Source organism: Centropristis striata, chromosome 8 (assembly GCF_030273125.1).
Source record: "Centropristis striata isolate RG_2023a ecotype Rhode Island chromosome 8, C.striata_1.0, whole genome shotgun sequence".
NCBI classification, from domain to species: Eukaryota; Metazoa; Chordata; class Actinopteri; order Perciformes; family Serranidae; genus Centropristis; species Centropristis striata.
Window position 1 is genome coordinate 31995308 of NC_081524.1, and position 23294 is coordinate 32018601.

General features: G+C 41.3%; 1 protein-coding gene across 2 annotated transcripts in view; it reads right to left on the minus strand.

The window, feature by feature from the left end:
- Positions 1 to 23294, minus strand: part of znf407 (zinc finger protein 407) — a 163162-nt gene that overhangs the window by 90568 nt on the left and 49300 nt on the right. For both annotated transcript variants that reach the window (XM_059339677.1, XM_059339679.1), the window contains one exon: positions 1413 to 1487. In XM_059339677.1, coding sequence (XP_059195660.1) covers positions 1413 to 1487 — 75 coding nt within the window. The remainder of the gene's footprint in view (positions 1 to 1412; positions 1488 to 23294) is intronic.

Below are 23294 nucleotides of genomic sequence, written 5' to 3' on the forward strand. Positions count from 1 at the left end.
TGTTAAAGCACAGCTCAATAATTGTTCAAGGGATTTACAGGTGAAAAAATGTAATGGCATTGGATGGCAACTCTTTCAACAATGGCAGAAGTGGTTATGAAGTTAACTATTATATACATTTCAGTTTGACTACATTTCAGGTTTACAGATAAGATGCCACCACATTAATGGTGGTTTCTTCACTTCCACTTCCGACCCACATCTGTCTATCAAGCCAACTATTATATGAGGTCATGGGAGTCTGCCTAGCATTATCTCTTCAGGTTTTAAGATAGTGAGTTAAATGTTGTAATCACTGTTCTTATATTTGATTTCCCCCTTATTTTTCATATTTTTCTTTACAAGTGTGCATGTGCCAACTGGACAATAGGCATAGTTTTCATAGTGGTGCCATTGAGTAGGTCACGGATGTAAGCATAATGTTACAGTGTGTATAAAGTATCAGCTACCCCTAGATAAATAAAGGTTATAGTAACAAAAAATGTGCATCAAACGGAGACTTGAAGCATTTAAGGATATGAGGATTTGTTTCCATGTAATCCAGATGAACAGCTGACAGTAGGAATTTAGTTGATAATGTCAGAGAGATGGAGAGGCATCTGGTCGCGTTGCTTACTTCCATATCTGAAGCCACTTGTCATATCTAATACCACACGTTGTCAAAAGTATCAATTTGGTTGCGGAGTAATGAAAAAGCGGGTCTGTTTCTATTTTAGCAGCTCGCTTGACAGATTGAGAGGTGTTTAACGTCTCGTTTTGGCTTGTCAGGGTAGGAGAGGGGGGGCTTCACAACTTCATCTCCTCATCTTTCTTTTTCACACACATACACAACGCACATGCACTGACAGCAGGGCTCTGCTTCTGATAGACAGGGCCAAGCGGGAGACATTACACATACACAGAAACACACACTCGCATACGCAGACAAAAATGGTAAAAGAAACATCATTCATCCTTAATTCAAGAGGGAGAGCAGAAAGTAAGATGAGGGAGGGAGGCAGATAAAGTTTGACAGAAAAAAGGGATGTAAGCAAGAGACCGAGACAGACAGAATGAGTGAAAGCCATTTAACTCATTAGGGAAAGGGAGGATCTCGAGTTATATTTAACTTGAAATTTGCAGTAACTAGTGGGGACTTTTTGCTTAAAAGCTTGCAGACCTCCATAGGGGTTGTAGGAGTCATCCTCCAAAATCTAGAATTAATTGCCTGCTGTATCTCTCACTTTAGTCTTCTGAAAACAAGCTAAAATACTTGACAGTCAAGATCCAGGATAGGGAAACATATCTGAATCTAATTCTCACTTACATGAATGTAAATGTGCTAGAATTGATTTTCACAGGATGTGTTTTCTTTGACTGAAAAGCTGATTCTGATATGTAGATCTGGATGTGGTTGAAAGTGTTTAATTTACCTCTCTTTACGCTGCCCGACTCCATGTTTTCCAAGCATGTGGGTGCTGAGGTGTTTCTTCATCACAAAGGCCCATCTAAAAGAAAAATACACAGAGCATCAGTATGTAGCAGGTTTTACAAGACAGTTTGTCCAGTATGGGTTTACTGCACTGGACCGAAAATCTGAACCATAAATGCATTACATCAGTGCATACATGCCTAACAAAATCTTTCAGGGATTATAAGAGTATTAATTATAAGAGTGAAGTACTGGAAGACAGCCTCTGCAATCATGTTTCATCATGTGTACTGACATTAATTAAATATTTGAGTTCTGAAAAGTAAAACTCAGGGAACAGAGTCCACATGTACACAGGTACTTTTGAAAACAGGGTTTTTTTTGTGGCTGCAGCCCTGATTGCCCAGGTCTAACGAAGCAGCTGCCTCTGGTCTTCAATACAATGGAGGAGTAACTGCACATGACATGTAAAGTCCTATTAATAATGAACCTGTATTTTTGAGGATCATCCAGCTGAAATCCTGCATTATTTCTGACACCTCATAGATTGTAAAGCTACATTTTCATACCTCAAGCTAAAAAAATAAATAAACACATACATACCACATTATAAAGCTAGAAAAAATTACATTTGAAGAGCCGGAACTGTTCTTTGTTTTCGTTGTGTTAACAAAAGTGATTTGAGTGAGAACTATAGAACATTAAATCATCCATCCATCAGGTGTGAAATAATCAGTTATCTTATCAATATGGGCTATGAGAAGCAGGTCTCTATCGGCTATCAATATCGGCTGACGAATATCCACATTTAGCATCCCTTTTTTTTGTTTTAGTTATTCCTCCATCTTTTTCCTTGAAAATATGTGGATGTTATGTACTTTAAGAATGTAAGGGAATGCATGTTGCTTGTCCTCTTTTTTTCTTCTCCCACCGAAAGACACATTCGAACAATCACACGAGAACGCGGACCCATCCCTCTATTACGTTCTTAGACTAAGATTCCCTAAGAAACCCCAGCTGACATTAAGTTTTAAACATAATCTGTCATAAACAGATATTTGGGGGGAGAGACTATTGTTCCGTTAATAGATGACAGACGAGCAAAAGAGACCAAAATGTATATGAAAACTTGAGAATGTTTGTTTTACAAGCACCTTCTTGGTCAGACAGTAGAGTGAGAATGTAGGCAAAGAGTTCCACATGTTGTACATCAATGTGTCAAACAAATATGTACACACGTGCAAGGATTCAAATGCACATGTATCTACAGTAAATAGAGTTGCACGCACGCACAGTCAGAAATACCAGGGTACCATAGCTTGACAGTGACCACAATGTCCTGACTTTGTCGAGGGCCCTGAGTTTACCGTGTCTCCTAAACAGCATATGAAAACATAATGAACGGATGACAGGACTAACTACTCTGACATCCAAGCTGCTTCACCAGAGTTTTCATCCCCTGGCCTTTTCATTTAGCACCCATCACTTCCCATTATTGTGCAACAGAGAGACAATGACCACATCTGAGAGCTGAGGATGGAGCTACATGAAAGAGGCTGAGGGAGTTGAACCGGCAGTCATGTGGTTGGCACTGTCACTGCACACACTCGGGTCCTCCTCCCCCCCCCCCCCCCCCCCCCCCCCCCGTCGCTCCTCCCATTTCTTCTTCTCTGCACTTTTGTTTCTTCCAAGTAGATCATTATCCTATTTTCTCTCCGGTGAGCCCCTTCTGTGCCTTTCTGAAGCTTTCCGTCTAACTTTAGGAGTCAGTCAGTCTTTCATAAAGTGAAAGCATAATTATTTCACTATTTATGTCGCTCTGTCAGCTAATGCCTTTCTCTACTCCAACACCCCCTCCTTCTAACGTCTGGACAGGCACACACGCACGGCTGTGTCCCCCATCCCATCATGGCCCCGGAGTCCTGTCCGTCACCGAGGCCCCTGAGGCCGACGCTAACTAACACCATCGCATAAATATTCAAACATGTTCCACTGTTTTTGCCTCACCATCATCACTCTACATTTTCTCAATCCTCTCTAACTCAATCCATCCACCCGTCCAGAATGTTGCCTCGGAGTTAAACTGGGAGCGAGTGTATGACTAAATCTTGTAAACTCCAATCAGCGAGAATGGCAAGATCAAAATGCTGAGCTTCTGTGGTCCACTGGAAGCGCCTTTGACTGACGGCATCATCTATAAATAAACAAACAGCATAATTAAAGATATTTCTGTCGGGGTGGGAGTAAACGAATTAATCAATATATTTGAGAGAAAAGCACGGCGTTGGAACACTTCACGCGTGCTTGTTTGAGTCGTCGTGTTTAGACGTGGAGAAAAAAGAGCTTGCAAACATTTCTGTTAATTATGTATTACAGCTGTCCTTCATAAACCTAATTACAGAGTGCTGAAAGGCAACAGGGGCAATTTGCATATGCGCATGAAAGACAAGACATATGCAAAATATGATTTTAATTAGCATTCTTTGATAGCGAGGGGTACAAATCAAACTGGCATGTTGTGAGATTTTCATCTCGCCCATTTTTTACTAGATTATTCTCACGAGTGGCACGAGTGCAAGATGGGTAATGCCCTGTGGAGGCACCTGGCACAGTCTGCGCACACACACACACACACACACACAGGCACAGGCACACACACACACAGGCACACACACAGACACACACACAGACACACACAGACACACACACAGAGACACACACAGAGACACACACAGAGACACACACACAGAGACACACACACACACACACACACACACACACACACACACACACACACACACAGGTGTTATTATTCACAAAGATGTATAACAACAGCATGCACAACTAAAAATAACCATACAACACATTTACAATTAGCAATTCACCATATGATTATCTAATAAGCTCTAACTACTATTCCTGAGACAAAATGCAGGCAGCGCACACACATGCAGATTCAGACAAATGACAGTCTTTACTCACAAAACTAGACATTCACAAGTACCCTATCTCTCATGCATATACACACACAGCAACACAGAGAAAGATCCCATATCTAAATGTTAAAGGGGCAAATCCATTTGTTTAAGGCAGTGTGTAATCAGCCCCCTGCCCTTGGTGTGTGTGCATCCTCTGCCATCCAGGTCAAGGCCTCAGCTTGTCGTCCTGCTGCCTTGGGCTGCATCATCAGCCCGAACCATCAGCCTTGATGGTTATTGTAACAAAGGGATACTTTAACATGCCATTCATCCATATCAATTCTCTTCCCCCCCATGAATTGAACTAATAAGGCTGTGCCTCTGCCCTCCAGGGAGGCTCATAATATCCATTGCAGATATGGGGAAAAAAAAAAGAAAAAGAAAAAAGAAAGACGGAGACTCTGGTGTTTCACGTTCGACTTTCCCTTCAGACTAATCGGCGCGCCACAGCTCGTTAGGTCCGTGACGTGCCGGAGCTTTACCGATAAGCAGGGGAGACACGGCTCAATTACCCACAGTTACAATCTTTCTCTCTCTCTTCCCTCCTGCCGCCTGATGATGAAGAGATAACATGTCAATATTTGATACAAACAACTTCATTTGCCTAATGGTGTTCCTGGATAGGCCCATCTACAGGTCCGGAAGGGATGGGAGATCTAAGAAAAGGCCTGGAGCAACGCTCGGCTTAGACGCAGCGTAGCCCACCACCCCTCACATCACGCACACCCATTCCCGAGAGCTGTGCACAAGGCACATGCTGGGATAGAGCCAGGTCAGATATGACATACTTTGCCAACTTTTCCTTGAGTTACTTTCAGCTAGTTTCTTCAGGTTTTGACAATTAACCTTGAAAGGAAAAAAAGAGGACATTTACCTGAAGTCTTCCACTTAATTCTGACATTTATGCATTCATATCGTTGCCTTAAAAAAGTTATACCAGATTGGTTTTAACTGACCCAGCATGGGTAAATTTAACTCAGATGCAATAATGGGTTAATTTTACGAAGAATTTTACCAAATTCTAGTTGTTTTGATCCAGTAACTCAAATACAGACTAAAAAAAGAAGTGGATGTAGCCACCGTGACGTCACCCACTGATTTGTGAAGTACCGCTATAGACTCGATTTTGGCATTTTAGTCGTCGCCATCATGGTTTTTTGGAACCAGCACATCAACAGAACAGATGGCCACTGGGAGTGTCCTTCAGTCCAACTGAATGTTGAACAAGACATTTTTAGGCCACCAAAGTCCTCCAATTAGCTTTCATGAACTGAAAGCACACTGTGAAAGAGTCAAAGTTCTTAGATGAAAGAACACATTGCACAGTGGTAGCGACGAAGAATGACATGGCTGGGAAATTTAAACTATTGTCACCAAGCAATATTAATCTACTGAAGAGTATCTGGCAGCAATAAAAAAGCAAATTCTGGTTCCTCATTAAAATGAGCACTTCTCAATAAGATTAGACAAGCCCATGGTCACAATAACACATGCATGATCATTTCACTTGGAATGGTTATGGTTTTGTACACATTGTGTCTCCAACCTGGTTGAAATAGAGGGTATTTCCAAACAAAACACAGTTTCTCCAGAAGACTAAATCAGAAAAGAAGCAGATGGATAAAGGTAGCATGCATATTTCAGCTCTTTTAACAAGTTTGTTGCCTTCACTATGGCTGCGGAGGACAAAAGTTAGGGAACAGTTGGCACAATTTCTCATTGTTTTTCCTTTGAAAGCGATTGAACCTCCAGTTTACCGCCTGCTGTGCCCCGCCACAACGTAAACGCAACATAGGAAAAGCTATGAGCTGAAAAATTAAGCTGAAATCGAACAAACTGCTGTATTGTAATTGGTTAAAAGGTAACTGAAAAGCCATTACGAGAGAGCACCAGATGTAGGAACCGCTCAACCCTCACCGGGCGAAGCTGCTGAAACCTGGGGAAGAAGAGGGATTCCATGTGGGAAAGATGAAAGGGGGAGGTGGGGATGAGCTTGGAAGTTATGGGACTATGCTTCAGCTCTTTTTGAGGAGAAGCACACACATACACACACACTTTTCAGTGGTCCGCTGGGCCCCAAAGAAATGAGTGTGTGCGGGCTCATCCAGCCTCCTGTGCCAGTCCTAATGATGGCCTCCACCTGCTGCTTTAATGTCACAGCTGGATCGCCTTCCATCCCTCACTGACTCTGACTGCCATCAGCAGCAGGTAGCTCCCCTCTGCACACTCCTCCCTCCATCTCCTCTGCCATCTCAGCTTCCTTCATCTCTCTTCACTTCCATCTTCTGTTTCTCCTACCACTCATCTCAATATTACCTCCTCCCATCCATCTCTCTGCTACACTTCTATGCACACTTTTTTTTCTACTCTTTTCCTATAACACCATGTCCTAACAGCAAGTGAGTGGACACTCTCTGTCCATATGGAATCCATTAAATATGCACTTTTATGTATGTAAACAAACCATAAAATTCCCATAAAATATGGGAATACATGCTATTTTCCTGTTTGTAGCCCACTTTTTAAATAGAAAACATATATTGCTATATTTACTGGAAATGACATAGAAAGTAGGCAACAACATATTTTCTTTTTTCCCCAATTTCTGTCTATTCCTCGTGCAGGGTAAGTCAAGAAGCACAGAGATTTATTGGAAATGGGGTCTTAATTTAGAAACCGATACAAGAACAGTGCCACCGATGTGTCAGTCAAACATTCTCACTTGTTTTTGTAAAAAGCATTACAACTAATTTGACAGTGTGCTATTTACAAAATGAACTAATTTAATGTCTAAGGAAAAATTACCCACAAACTATATTTACCATTGAAGAGAGAGACCCATAGTATAAAAAAAACTTTTCTCAATGTCACAACTAATTTACTCTTCTGAGTAAATATAATGTGTTTCTTCCTTGTTTATTTTTTTTATAAACCCATTCTAGAGAAGCGGAAAAACCTGGAGGTAAGTTGACAAGTCTAATCTGAGAAGCTTTGACAGGCAGGTGAACTGACAGAAGAACAGAAACCAACACTTGGCTGACAGCAACCCTGGAGCGCTGAGACAGCTGCCGACATGTCAGACAGACAGATAAACAGACAGGAACAAGAAGTCGAGAAGATGAGACATTTATTGACAGACAGAGCGACTGCTTTCCTGACAGACAGACAGACAGACAGACAGAAAGACAGGAAGACATCAGGAATAAGGACAGAGGAAGGAGGGATTCTGCTGAGTTTACAGGCTGAGTTTAATGGATGTTCTACAAGCGGGCCTATAGCAGTCGATGGGGTGAACTAAATGTGGTGTCAAATTTGCAGATGTGGAGATAGATGGTGATGGAAGGATGGAGAAAGGGAAGCCACAGGAGAAAAAGAAGGGAAATGAAGGAATATGAAAAATCATGATGGAGTATCTAGATAAGCTGGAGTGAATGTGAACTAGGGAGAGAAGCAGAGGCAAATGCAGTTTGTGCTGCTGTCGCTTTGTTTGAGGGAAGCAAGAGGCGACTTCACATCAATATTGCTCGGGCTTCTAAGAGATCCGCTTATGGAAACATCCCATAATGTAACACATATTGGGCGGGAAAAATAAATAAATAAAACATCTGAATTGATTTTGTTTTTATACCCGTGCCAGCGCAAAGCAAGCACTTGATCTATTCTAAGATGATCTTGATAAAAATAAAAGGGAGGCAAAGTGTTTCTCTGACGACTGATCAACGTCAAGCCTCTCAATGAAACAGACACCTCTCACTTATGATGCCGCCGCTTGTGCGTGCGCGGCCGTGCGTGCGCGTGTGTGTCCTCTAGTCTTAGAGGAGGTACATAAAAAGCTCACTTTGCCTCTCCAAAGGGGTTTTTGGATCATCTGCTGAGGCAGGTGATGGGGCTTGACGGATTGATTGAGGCGAAGTTCTCATCGACAGTGGCAGCGCCCCATAGAGTTCCCAGCTCCAGTGCACACTGTTCCATTAAAGGATCATTTAGAGGGAGAGCAAGTTCCACCTGCACTTATGCAGAGCACACCCTAATGTGAGATGAAACAGACATTTTCGAGAGACGGGAAGGGAGGGAGGAAGGGAAAAAGGAAAAAAAAAATTATAATAATGAAAAATAAAAATTCAGTCCCTTCCCAACAGCACATTTCCATCTTCGAGAGAACGGCGATTGATGAAGTAATCTATTATTGATATCATCATCGTTATGCGCCGATGGCAGTTGCAGTGTTACGGAGCCCCCAGCTCTGAGCGTCATAGCACTGTTTGCATATTATGCTACTCAGCATCATTATATTTTCTAATTAACTGCTTTAATTTGGGATTTAAATCCTAAGTGAGGGGAGAAACTTGAAAACGCTGAACAAGAGAGAATAATACTGTATTTGGTGTCAAGATGAAAGGAGAGGTGTATGAAAGAACAAGGTACAGACAGTTACACAAGAAGTGGCTGTAGCACTTTTCAAAATAGACTTGTATTAGCTGCCATACTGTGTAGGTATTCACCTCTATGGATGAAAAAAAAGGAAAAAGCAACACTCTCCGTTATGAAGACTGAACATGTCCTGAGAAACATTCGAAATGAAATACATATAACATACTAAAATATTGCTGTGTTATGTGGAGATGAAAAAGTCTCATTTTACACAACAAAACAAAATGAATCAAAAATTCAGGTTGTTAAAGGCCGTTAGCTTCTCCTGCTAATGCATCTCTCTCCTTCCTCTCCTTCCTCTCTGCAGTGCAGTTAAAGATATGAAAAATATATGTGCTTTTTTTTCTACCCCCCTCTCCTTTCCACCGCGCCGTGTTAAATCATTAAAGAGAAGTCCTGCTCATTATCTCTCTAAACAAAACTTCTCTTAAACCAAATAAATCACCGTTGCGCGGCGCAGCTAACAGCCGTGAAGGGATAAATTACAAAGCGCCTCACTGGCAGCGCTGGTATTTTAAAAAGCTTGCTGCACAATTTCTATGATGTGCAGTAATTTGTAATGCAGGTTTCCTTATGTTTATAAGGTCTCCTCAGGTGTGTGTGTGTGTGTGTGTGTGTGTGTGTGTGTGTGTATGCTGGGAGAAGAGGTGAAGGGTGGGGAGTGAAAAATAAAAAAAGAGCCTATTTGTGTTCTTTGTACCTTCAATATTATTAAGCTTGTTTTGGCAGTAAATCTAGCACTACGCAAAATTGTTTTACATCCATGAATATATTTTTATAAAGTTGATAATATTACTAAGACCACTGGCAGTAGGGTTTGACTGATAACACATAAAAGTGTACTGAAAGTGTATGTTTGGATTGAAGGTCAGCAAAAATGCTGCATAAAAATGCCCCCGGTTGCTCGCATTTTGTGTTGTTATTACAGCATTAAATTTAATCATTTATTGTTTAAAAAATCAGTTTCTGCCACTATAGTGTTCTTTGCAGCTCTCAGACCATCACAGGATGCAGCTAAAGAACATATTGATATATTTCATTTAGAGGGCTCCTCAGGGCACAAGGTGTTTTCTTTCATTTCAACATTTACGCATTGATACTATAGAAGCTGTTACATTGAATTCTTCCTTGTTGCCCTGAAATGACTTCTTTGAAGGAGTAGCAAGAATAAAAACGGACTGTGAGATGGTCAGAGAGGTTGCTGTGTTGTATCAGAGGTGGACAACACTGCTGATGTTAGCATTATATTTTTAATCAGCCAGTCAAACTGATATATTGGTGGAGCTGTAACCTGTTTTTTCCAGCTGACCGTGGCGTCATTATAATAGGAAAACACACCAGCAGGGCCTCGTCTCCTGTTAAAGAGTCTAATTGAGGGGAAAGTCACCAGCCAGCACCTCCGTCCCCACCTCTGCACCCTCTGTGCTCCTTCAGGGACCAGGGAGCTGTGATGACCCCCCCTTACCCAGACCTCTATTTGGCCCCAAGTGGGCAGATTAAACTGCGGATAACAGGGCTGCACTTGGGTCCGTTTACAACAGCAAGCCTCCCCTGTGCCTCCTGGGGATAAAAACTAACAGTATCCAAGAGACCCCCCCCCCCCCCCACAAAAAAAAGCCCAAACATGATTTATTCAGTCTGTTTACTGTACACTGTATCTGCCTGTCCTCTGAGAACAAATTAAATGTATGAAAAAGAGGGTGAGGAAAGAATGAGCGAAGAAAAGAAAAGAGAGGGCTATGAAAATAAATAATTAAATCCCGGAAATAAAAATAAAAGTCTTGAGGCGTGGAGTGTGTTTAATTTGCACAGGAGATCTATAATAACAGGCTTTTTTAAAAGACTACACTGTTGCGTGACAAAAATCTATTTGAAATTAACTTATAAAGTCAAACATATGTCTAAAACCTAAAACAATGGCTCTTCAACATAAGGTAGAAAGTGTAGGTTTTGGTAAATGAAAGAACACCAGGTCGCCGTGTTCAAACCTGAGCGATCGGTAGATGCGAGGAATGAGGAGGGAGAAGGTGAAGAGAGTAAAAATTGAAAAGAAACAAACAAAGGAGACAGCCTCTAATTTCGACAGTTGTTGTTTTGGTGAGTGGTCTCGCACATTAAAAAGAACTGAGGCAACATGACAAGCGAGAGTTGTATTTCTCTCACTATAGTTTTGCTAAAGCAGATAATCCATAAAACATAAGGCCTCCGTATTGACGTTTTTCCTCAGCTGGCTGAGTGAAGGGCGTAGCTGGGATGTCAGGCCTGTCTGTCGGCCAGCTACCACTCTCATTATCCTCGCGCCTCTGTGAAGGGCAGCTAAGGTCACACTCCAGAGGAGCAAAATAAACCGCTATGGTACTAATCTAATATTCAGCGATCCTATCAAAGAATGACTTATTAGGCTCAAAGAACCATAACTGTTGATGGGGAGGAAAGATTGTGCACAGTGGAAGTTCATACTCTCCAGGTTTGGAAAGTTGAACTGTAAATGTGATATTTGACATCTTCTCTCTATGACATATTGAAAAGTACTTTCAATCTATTTCCTCAGAGGTGTCAGTCGTTCAGAAATCAAATAAAACAATGGACTTTCTAGAGATTGAGTGAAAGTACAGCTTAAGAATTTATACAATGCACCATTCAAGTGTTATTATAGATGCTGTTGCCTCCTACTCAAAGCTAGCACAGTTCTACACCTCTCACAAAGTATGCATACACACACACACACACACACACACACACACACACACAAAGGATGTCTTTGTTTGGCTATTGCTGCCGTTGTCTTGACACCCACCATCTGCCGCCCCGGCAACAGAGAAGAGTGAAGAGAAGACTTTTTCTCTGGAAACTCGCCCTCCACCCCACAAACCCCACCCCGCATCCGCACCCCCCTCCTCGACAAAAACACTCTGCAAGGTTTCACTCAAACGAGTGGCGGCCTCCCTCCCACCGCAGACGCTCTCTGATGCTCTACAGGTTGAATCACTGCTCAATAAAACAGTCAATTTCTACCTTTTCTAATGCCTTGTTTAAGTCCTTGCTGAAATGAATAAAGTGGTAAACAAACACAAACGATTTACAGTCCATCCAAACATTTCTTTTTTTTTCCTTTTTTTCTCCACACCAAGAGCAAAGAAAACCTTGTGAAAACTCCAAGATCTCATTCAGCTGTTTAATAAAGCCTTGTCTTATTGTCTTATTGAAGTGTGTGTGTGTGTGTGTGTGTGTGTGTGTGTGTGTGTGTGTGTGTGTATGTGTGTGTGTGTGTGTGTGTGTGTGTGAGAGTATGGGATAGGAGGGGGGGGGGGGTGGGGGGGGGGTAAATTGCAAAGGTCCTCCTCAGTCACATCCTACAGACACGAGATGTATCACAGAGAGCAAGCACTCAAAAGTAAATGAATAAATAAATAAATAAGTAAATAAAGTATGCTATGCAGATGAGGGTGCCGAAGCCTCCATCTCGGCCTATTCTGCGATGCACTGGCCATTCATCACCTGCACATGCAAAGCGCCGGCTCCGGTCCTTAGCATATTCGCATATTCTAATGAAGGCTTGCATGCAAATGAGGACGACCTTTTCCTTTTGGCTTTTTCTTTTTTTTCCCCGTCTTTTTTCTTTACAACTTTACATTAACAGGAGGGGAGTGGAGAGTGGTGGCTGTAATGGCTATTAGAGCGACAGGCTGAGTACGTGACGTTGTGATCTAAACTCAGGGACACTGTAATTAGGCTAATCTATTACCAGACGGCGCCTGTCAAAGATCTTTATGGCAAAGGACGGACTTGTCAGACACTTTATTTATTAAAACTGGCTCTGGGTTTAGTCAAGGGATGGTCAAGTTAGACCCACAGAAAAATGTACCACAAAGTGACATGGGATCAGACACGGATAACAGATCCAACACAGGCACCCATGGGACCTTAGCGCTGCCCCTGGACCTTTGAGGTGCTACATGTTGTGCAACCTAATATTTGCAGAGGGTGTCCAGCCTTGTGTCATACCAGTGGACTGATATTGGCTTAAACCTGAATATTAAATATTGTCCAAAAAAGGTTTGATGTAATGCAGCTTTAGAGCTTTTAGAGTTATTATAACAAGTATATGCTTTATCAAACTCCATTCAGTTTTACACATATTTTCAAAAGGATTTGTAATAAATGTCTGTAAACATTGTTAGACCAAGGTCTTTCAATGTTACCGTAAGATTTAAAATCTCATATCAGATGTAACAGCTAATCGGCTGCAACTGCATCACTTATCTTGATTATAAACAAATATATAAATAGTTGGAGATTATTTTCATCAACAATTGGTTAGGTCTATGGTAATGATGATCATACAAGTTATAGTCCCATGTCTATCTGATCTAATTTAGCTAATTAGCGTTAGCTAATTCTGCCGCAGATTTGTTTTGACAGACTAACGCATGATTACATGTTATTTTAAAAACAAATGTAACGGACAGAAAAACCTATTGTCTGTTTTCTCTTCAGTATGTGATAGTTCAATGTACCCCTGTATAAGCTGTTTTGATGCCCAGCTACATTGATGCATCACAAAAAATCAAAGAAAATCATGCAGCGTTTCTCTCCGTTACATTTGTTAGTTGCTTAACATGAGCCCAAGTTTACCTTAACCCCAAACAGTTCTCTCTACAAGACCTAACCTTAAACTTAAATCCTAACTCCAACCGCGGAGGTGATGCTACGGAGAACACCATTCAGGAAACATCATTTGACGGGTAACAGATTTCCACACAACACCTGTATTTTGAAGTTTCGCCACACCAGTTAGTAGTGTAGGTAAATATCGTTGTTTCTCCCGCTGTCCTAGTCATTCTCTGTAAAGTCGAGCCGTTTACGCACGTTCTTCTGGGCTTTTTAGTAGTTTAGACATTTAAAATCCTGCTTAAAATAAAGATTCAGCGTGCTGTTCATTGTTTGTTTACATCCGAGTACTTCCAATATGGCTGACATCGGCGTAACTGGCTACAATGCGCTGTGTAAAACATGGTCAGAGCTGCTCTGATTTTCTTTTTTTAATAAAAGCCTCCTTCAAACAATAGCCTGCCTCTATTATTAGCCAGGTCCCAAACTGATTTTTTATTATAAAAATAAATACTAATACTAATTTTAATTTTAATAAAATAAAAAATACTACTATTTGAGGAAATACGGTACCTATATAATTTCCTTCTACTAATTTACTTCTACTTATTGCATTGCTGCACCCTTAATGTCCATTTATTTAATTTGAGTTATTTTTTTCAAGGTCTGTACTTTCCTTTTTCATCAGTAATTATTAACCAAAACAACAAAAAATAGACGCCTCGCAAATACAAGAGTTACAAGAGTTCAAACTGTAAATTAGTAAAAGAGAATTTTGTTTCTCAATGAAGTGCTGGAAATAATAATAAATGTAGCTTTTTTTTTATCCAATGAATAATCCATTAATCAAAGTAATAATCGACAGATAAATCAATGATAAAAATGGTTGTCATTTGCAGCCCTGATGGGATCCACTTAATTTCTAGCTGTCTGTCTTTTGTATCTGACCCCCCGAGCCTGGCCTCTCCTCGCTCTTCCTGTCACCAGTGACCAGCAGAGGGGAGGGGAGACCAGCCGTCACCAGCCTCTCCTCTCCTGTCCACCGGGCAGGGTCCTGTGCTGTCGGCGGGGAGGCGCGAGAAAGTTATGCCTCCTTACTGTGACTTTGAACTTTCTCAGATGAGGCATAAATATTGAAATATTGAAATGAAAGATGCGGCGGGCGCAGAGGGGATGGGAGGGAGGTGGAGGGGGGGTGGGAGGAAGGGAGAGAGGATAGACGGATTGGGGGGGTAGAAGAGACAGGAGGCCCACTGAGAGAAGAGACAAGGCCCTCACCCCTCTGCCAGGCTGCATTCTAGCAGGCCGACAGTTATGGATAGGAAACATTACTGCTGCTGGTAATTAAAGCAAAAACTAATACTGTCTCTTGGATGAGGGGGTTTCATAGTGAGCATCCATTTGTCACTGCTGCACACTCGCCAAGGCCAGATTAAATCACACACATATTTAGTCCTGCTGTGCACAGAGGCGCTCTATCCATCTATATATCTACCCATCTATCTATCTATCCATCTATCCATCTGTCTATCTATCTATCTATCTATCTATCTATCTATCTATCTATCTATCTATCTATCTATCTATCTATCTATCTATCCATCTATCCATCTATATATCTACCCATCTATCTATCTATCTATCTATCTATCTATCTATCTATCCATCTATCTATCTATCTACCCATCTACCCATCTATCTATCTATCTACCCATCTACCCATCTACCTATCTATCTATCTATCTATCTATCTACCCATCTGTCTATCTATCTATCTATCTACCCATCTATCTACCCATCTATCTATCTATCTATCTATCTATCTATCTATCTATCTATCCATCTGTCCATCCTCCCATCCATCTGTCCATCTGTCATTTTAGCTGTATATTCTAACAACAACATCACCCTTAAAATGGTAAAAGTAAAGATTGTTAATATAAACTCTAAGGACTATCACCAGCATCTATAAAAACACTAGTATCATGTAGGTCAGCTCCTACTAAAGACTCCTCAGTGAAGCAGTAAGTGACTGACGGACTGAGTGACTGACTCCGGAGTGGCAGTGAAAAGGCCACTGGCTAGGGGGGGCGGGTGTAGCAGAGTGGTGAGCAAAGACGAGGACGGGGGAGGAGGAGGGGATGCCATGTCACCAGACGGAGGGGATCGGTGACACTGAGCGTGTCACAGGGTGACGGCTGCACTCTGCTAGGACCAGCAGGCCCTCCAGCGCTGTCAGAGGAACCAGCAGCTCCAGATACTGACACTAGCAGCCATACTGACAGGCCAAACATGACTCGTCTCCGCACTCGCCACAGACGAGGCCTGACGGCGCACAGAGACACCACGAGAAGGAGGGATGGAGGGATGAGAATGGGGGGGGGGCAGAGAGCAGATAAATACTAACTGTATCTGTGTCTCCTGGACTGAACAAACAGAACGCAGAACTGTGTGGGCCAGAAGAAGGTTCATAGAAGTGTTGAGTGCAAAGGCAGCACACACTGGCACAGGGAAGAAGACGACAGAAAATGCAGCCAAATAGAGATTGTAGATGCCCTCTGAGCTGATTTTACTTCAAATCATGTCTGCCTCTACTGACTGGATAGAGTACAATCGATGGTTTCATTCTCATTTTATAATCAGTGGAAAAAGTTCAGCGACTTAAGAGTTTTTTTATGTCTGTTTTAAAGAAAAGTGACTTATGCCAACTTATTGATAAAGTGCTGTTTTTTTCTTTGTTTGCAAAACCACTTTTTTTGTTCAAATATGAAATAACAAGTAAAAGTTTAGCCTTAAAAATGCTTTTTAAATAGAATTTTCTCTCCTCTTGAGTGGAAGAAATAAAAAAAAGGACAGGAGGGTGAATACATGAGGGAATGCAGAAACATGCATTGTGCGGTCAAAAAGGAATTTGGATTGTGCAGAAGTTACTGTGAAAACTCTTAAAGTCCCCCTCCATGTCTTAAGTCTGTAAACATTTTTAAGTATTTACCATGGTTTTCCCACCAAAAAAGTAAAGCAAAAACTTTGAGAAGGAGCTCAAAGCACATCTACTCTGAAACTGTGGATCTAACCTCCGCTCACCAACGCTGCTCACATATGAGGTTGACCATTGAAAAACAGAGTGAACTGGCCGTGGAGTGAACTGGCCGTGGAGCTCTGTGGCTATAGTGTCGGCATCCGGTCTATTTTCTTCGTGAAAGGTGGTGAGCCTCCAGAATCAGACGAATTAGCAGATGTGTCAGAATGGTAAATGTAGTGCATCTTGTAGTGTGTGTGTATGTATTTGCATCTCACACTTCAATAGAGGAAACACCTCTCTAGTGACAAACTTTGCAGAGATATAAGTCAGTATCCTGTATCATAACCCTCATCATAACCAAGAGAAACACGTTTTTTGGATTGAGGGGGCCTTTCAAGTAGTCGCTGTGATAAATAACTAGACATTGAATGACATTATTTCTTTCTCCCGCAAACCTCCTTCACATGCTTGACAAAAGAAATGCTTATATTACCCTATTTTCAACACATCACAACAAAGAAGACCATACACCTGCAGTTACATGAACAGATGAGGTTATGTTTAGTCAAATTCACCAAGCACAATGTTGCCCTATCCTTACTTCTTATGATTTCACATCTTAGTTGACCTCACAAGGTTTCCCAACAAGGGAGGAGTTGTGAGGAAGGAATAACATTTTTAGACTGTTTGGATCGAGCAGGAGACACAGCATGGGGGGAAGGTGGGGGAAAGGAAGGATGACAATGATAAGATATAGATGGAAATATGGTGATTTGAGGGGGAAAACATTGAGGGGGAGGGTGGTAATGCCAAAAGGGGAGAGGGCAGAAAACAGAAAGGAGAGAGAAAGAGGGAGGAGAAGTAGAGGACTCAGAGAGAGAGAGGGAGCGCAGCGGCGAGACTGATCGCTGTTGATCTTCACGATAAGCGCTCCCGACAACTTGTGACCAAAGTGGCGCTTCGACACTAATCGGCCGTGAAGGCTGACCTGCAGCGAGGCAGCGAAGTTCAGATCGCATAGGGCCGGCGCTGCAGCTCAGACGAGATGGACCCAGACAGGAGACATCCAGGCATCAAAACTCCCTGAGAAATTGCGACATGGCTTCGGTGCACTGTGAGAAGAACATAAGAGGAGGGAAAAAAAGCAAGCAATGATACTCGGTGCTCTTGGCAGTCGAGGCAGACTTATCTGGCTTAAGATGAAAAGAGAAGGACAGAGGCAAAGGAGAGTGGAGTGAGGGAGTCAAGGGAAGTGTGTAGGGGAGGGGAGGAGGATGGAAAAATATGAGCAGAGTAAAAAAAAAAAAAAAGATCAATTTTATTGACAATTATCTGTGAGCTGGACTGAGCTGAATTGGAGACTAACCTTGAACTGTGTGTGTTCAACCTCTGCAAGACATAAAGGGAGGGGGTGTGAAAACTTTACCAATGGGTCTGAATACTCTCATGAGCAAAGAGTAAACAGGTCAGATGTATAAACAAATAAGTTAAGCGTGCTGCATGTAAACAGCCTTGCACTGTGCACAACTTTCTGTGTTATTCTACTGGGACATGTACTGTTGAAACAGCCCCACTTTTATAACAGTAAAAGAAATTACTTTCTTTTGCTTGAATAAAGAAGAAAATATTGTCTAAATATTTGTCCCCTGTTGTTCAGATGATTTGCTTGCAACCCAGAATTACAGAAACAATCATCATCTGCACACAAACGGATATGACGGCCACATGAGGGCATTTAGTGTCCAACATTAACCCTCCGTTTGGACAAAAACAACTTAGCACCCACTATAAGAAACTCTACATTCATAGAGAAACTATAGCCTGGCTGATATATAAGTTGACTGATATTAAGACTAATATTGGCCTATCAAAGTGACATTTTGATATTTTGCTAAATGTTTTTTTACATATATTAAATTGAAAACTGTATAAAGGTGATATTTTTATGTTCAAAATGATAAACTTATGTTTTAATTTGAATATAAACTCTGAATTCAATGAATTATGTTTTTTTTTAATTGTAGTGGCTTTTAAAAAAATATATACATATCATTCTTTATTTTGTCTGTTATCATTTCTAAAATTGGTTGAATATGTATAATAGATGATAATATTCTTCAATAAGGTTATTTAAGAAAAAAGCCTTCCAAGTACCTAAAATTTTCATAGAAAAGATATTTTTTCATTTCAGTTAAAAAATTCCATTTATCAGCTGCCATAACAGATATCAGTGAACTTTTCCCCTCTAAAATCAGTATAGGTCCGAAAAATCCCATTTCGGTCAGGCTCTAACATGCCAAAACAACATTTAGTAGCAAGAAGAGACAATAATTAAACAGCAAATAACTCAATAAGTACTACTTTTACAACTATCTGTAGGAATTCTTTAACTATTTTGTCCTCGTAGCTTATAAAAGACTCATCTCCTACTAAAACTCTGTCAATAATCTGCTAACGATCCAGGAAAGTCAAGGCTTTAATTTACCAAAAAAATGTCCATTCCATACTTCTGACACATGCCCGCCTTTAAACAAAACACATCTTCAGTCACATTACACATTCTTAGATAAATATTTTCACTTTCACTCAGAGCGGCTTGTCCTCTGTTGCCAAGGTGCTGCTGCCACGACAGTAATAGGGAGGAAACATGAAGCCATATTTTAATAAGTAGGGAACACGCTGTTTATTCAGTCGTTAATGACTACTGTCTCCCACTTAAGGCGCCGCATGCAAAAATGTGTCCATTGTGTAAAAATACATGGGATCTAATCATATCTGGCACCATAAATCATCTGTGGCTGTGTCCCTTTAGGACAATTTACAGCAAGTAAACATGAGCTAGGTGAAGAGTGGGGGTGGTGGAGATTGTATGTGCAAGACAGAGTGTATCCACATGTGTGTGTCAATATTTCATAGAGCAGAAGTGTTTCCAGGGAGGACGGTATAGTTATTTTTGTATCTTCTATGATAAACAGCAGTTTTATCAAATGTTGAGGCAATAGTGAGTGTTTTTGGATTGATTGATGAACAGCTCACAAACACAAACAGGAAACACAAATCTAGCCGGAGTTGACCTTGACTAAAGAGCAAAGCCATATATGGCTCTACGGCTCTTCTGACTCTGATAATATGCCAATAGGTTCAATAATGGCAGCTTAGTTCAACCTAACCACCAGCACACAAGTGAGGCTGTCAGTCTGAGTATTCGTCTCACACACACACACACACACACACACACACACACACGGTTTGGTTAAATCAGAGACAGAAGCAGGGATTCTAGAAATATTCCCGTATTGATCTGTTGTGGGAAGATGCTATCTCTTTACATGAGGAGCAGACCACTGGAGCCAGTACACACACACACAGCAAAACACACACACACAAAATCATGTACAGACGCACCTTAACAGTATTACTACAAACACATGACACGATGAGTGTATGCTATCATCTACAAACACAAACACACAAACACACACACACACACACACGGCATAAATGTCCTCAGAAATAAAGCTTACCAAGTACAAATACAGCAGTCTCAAGACACAAATACCATTCAGCGCAATTACAAGCCGGCCAAAACACTGTTTACTTATTTATTGATGAAGTTAATTGCTCGTTAAAATTGCACATGAATTCTTTTGCACAAACTGCATAAACATTTCATGTTCCGTCTAAAAGGAGAAAAGTTTGGAGGAAATGGAAAGCAAAAAAAAAAAAGGAAATCACACTCCTCTCTTCACTTAACACATGTACACATCTTGAATTCTTCACCACAACAAATTGCTTATATTTATTCTGCAATGCTGGAAAATTAGTTATTTTAGAAAGGACTGGGAGAGTACGTTTTTTTTTAACCCAACACACCAAAAGGACTGTCTGGGAGACAGCACAGTGTACGCCATTAGTTCTGACTGCCTGAGCTTCCCATTCCTGTACTTACAGTATACCGCAAATAGGACCATCACTTTTCATTACCCGCTGTTTCCAGCAGAGCTTCACTCTATCATTGCCACGGCATGCTAATGTAAAGCAGGCTACTGTCATGTAAATTAAACTGTTTGTTTTGTTTGCCTTCCCTCCTTCGGCTGATTGTCAGAGCGACTTGCCAGGAGCAGCAGGTGTGTTTGTTTGTTTGTGTAGGAGTGCACCGGTGTGCCGGGTTTGCTGTTTGTGTGCCGCGGCTGCTGCTTTATGCGCACAGGCTGCACAGCAACAAGTGAGCTCGCGAATGTGCGTGTGTGTGTGTGTGAGAGAGTCACGGGAACTGAAACACAGAAATGACACACCGCACACAAACCTCCCAGTCAACCAGATGTGCTCCTGACCCTGAGCTCAGCCACTGAAATGCAAAGTCGGATGCCTACTTGGCGCTCTTCCCCCCGGCGCAGGTACAACCAACTGTCACAAACAATGGGGGAATATGCATACCGTGGGCTAGGGTTTGCTACAACATGCTCTCAATGTAAATCATATTTCACAGGTTTCCAAGAGACAAGCCAGTCAGCCACCAAGTCAGCCACCCAGCCAGTCACCCAGTCAGCCAGTCAGCCAGCCAGCGCAGCTCTCTGCTGTATTCGCGAGGCTACTGCCACTGGGTAATTGACAGAGCATGCAAAAAAAAAAAACACAAAAAAAAAGACAAGCGACCCTGTTTACAGCGCTGCCTTAAAATATGGAAACTTGTCCCCTGTTCATTTGTAGACACAGTGAAATATCAGAGAGAAATAAGAAGCCTTCATGATTCCTCATTATGAGACAGATGACAATGACTCCCATCTCTAATTAGACAGAAGGGTTTTTTGAGCGTCGACTGACATGCGTTAACTAGATAAACAATTCTTCAACATCTGCAAGGAGAATCGTAGGAAGCGATAGTTTCCTTTGCAAAACAGATCAGGCCAGCAGCTTTGAAACTCTTTCTGCTTTGCTGAAAGAACGGTATGTTACCTAGAGATTTTTTTTCACCTCGCTGGTTCACAGGAGTGGAGCGTGGAAACATTTCTCATGTTGTTTGGTTATATGAGAGCACAGCAGTTGGAACGCAGACTGTGTAAAATATGGATGTCATTTTCATAACATCACCCATAGGTTTCTGAAGAGGCAAAATGAAGATCATGTTGGCAGGGCTTGACTCCTCCTTAAAACTGGCTTATCCGAACAAGGAGTGAAGAGGTGGACCGGGGTTGAGCTGAGGCGGGTAAAACGCAACACCCTTCTGTCACTCAAACTGACCATGCCCTTAATCCTTAATATAACTGAGTGTGCAATCAAACAATTCACTCCCACAGTTTCTCACAGTTTTCATGAAGGGGAAATCAAGTTTAGAGACTAAAAACATTTTTTCTACCAGGCTGTAAACATGTTTATTTCTGCTGTAACGTTTGGCATTTTAACATGGGGGTCAATGGGGGTAGAGTCCCTTTTGAATCCAGCCTCAAGTGGCCGTTCAATAAATTTCAGTTTTTGCCACTTCTGCATTGGCTTCACTTTTCAGCACTTGGACTAAAACTGTGATTCGACCAGGACAAGCATTGCGCATTAGGGATATCACAAAAACAGATGCTTCAGTACCAAGTCAAATCCAAAATTCTGAAAACGTGACAGTGTTCGTCCCTCAACAGTACCGCTGGTACCGAGGATGCAAGCAGTATATATGCCTGAAAGTTTTCTTAGTCCTAATTCCTGCAAATGAAATGTAGCTGAACTGATACAAAATGCCTGTTTCATTAGTTTGTACAAAATGTCACTGTGCATCAAATCATTTCTTACATCACTGTTCAAATTTGGAGGATTAACAAGTTTGTTGGTGAAAAACAACTGTCTTCAGCAGTTAATCATCTATGCTGCATTTCACTGTTCCACCTGGCAGGTGCAGAAGTTGATACAAGACAGCTTTTTCAAAAAACCCTTGAAATGAATTAAACATATAAGACATTATGACATAAATGATCATATGAATAAATAGCGTTAAATATGTGAATTAACCAATATACTTATGATTATGGTGTGTTATTTTTTATCATTCTTAAGTCATAATATAAGTCTTTATCTCAAAAGCCTATTAACAACAATAATAGAGTTCCGCCACCTCGCTTTCAAGACAATTAAATGCTCGCTGCCTTCCAGCAGGCTCATCAACTGCTACCAAATTTAGTCAGTTAGCTCTGTTAGCTAAAGCAACAATAATGCCAAATGTGTCCTGAATCAATCTACCAACTGCAGCAGTAAACAAACACCGCTAACACTGGCTGGGCTTTTCTTGTGAGCTTGGACTTATTACTTGTGATACAGTGAGGAGCCAGTATTTGACAGCAGCGGTTAGTTGGTTCATTCACAGTTACCTCAGCAGAGATTTGATACTAAAGATCTTTCTTGGAGAGACACAAAACTCTGTGTGTTCTCTGCTGTCATATATAAGCTAGCTTGTTAGCTGGTTGTTGAGCGTATATAAGAGGCAATCGGTGTCTTCTGACCATTCACATCTACCTAATTGCTAAAAATTTGAATACAATGTGAGAGTATTCTCATTTTCACAAAGCCATTTAATCCATGTAAATCCAAAGAGCTGCTGAAGAGCACTCACAGGTTTTAAGCACATGCAACAGTTCTGCTGTTTCTAAACAGCTTTATTAGAGTGGATGAAAACAATCAAAAGACAGAAGTGTTTAGAGAAAATCCATGGAAAAACTGTCTCCAGTTCTACTTTAAGTAATGGTAACTCATCGTCACACACACATACACACACGGAGCAGTCACAGACTCTGCCAGCTATGTCCACCAACAACAGGCCCTGTCTGTCAGAGATCATTACCCGTCATACCTTATCCCAGTG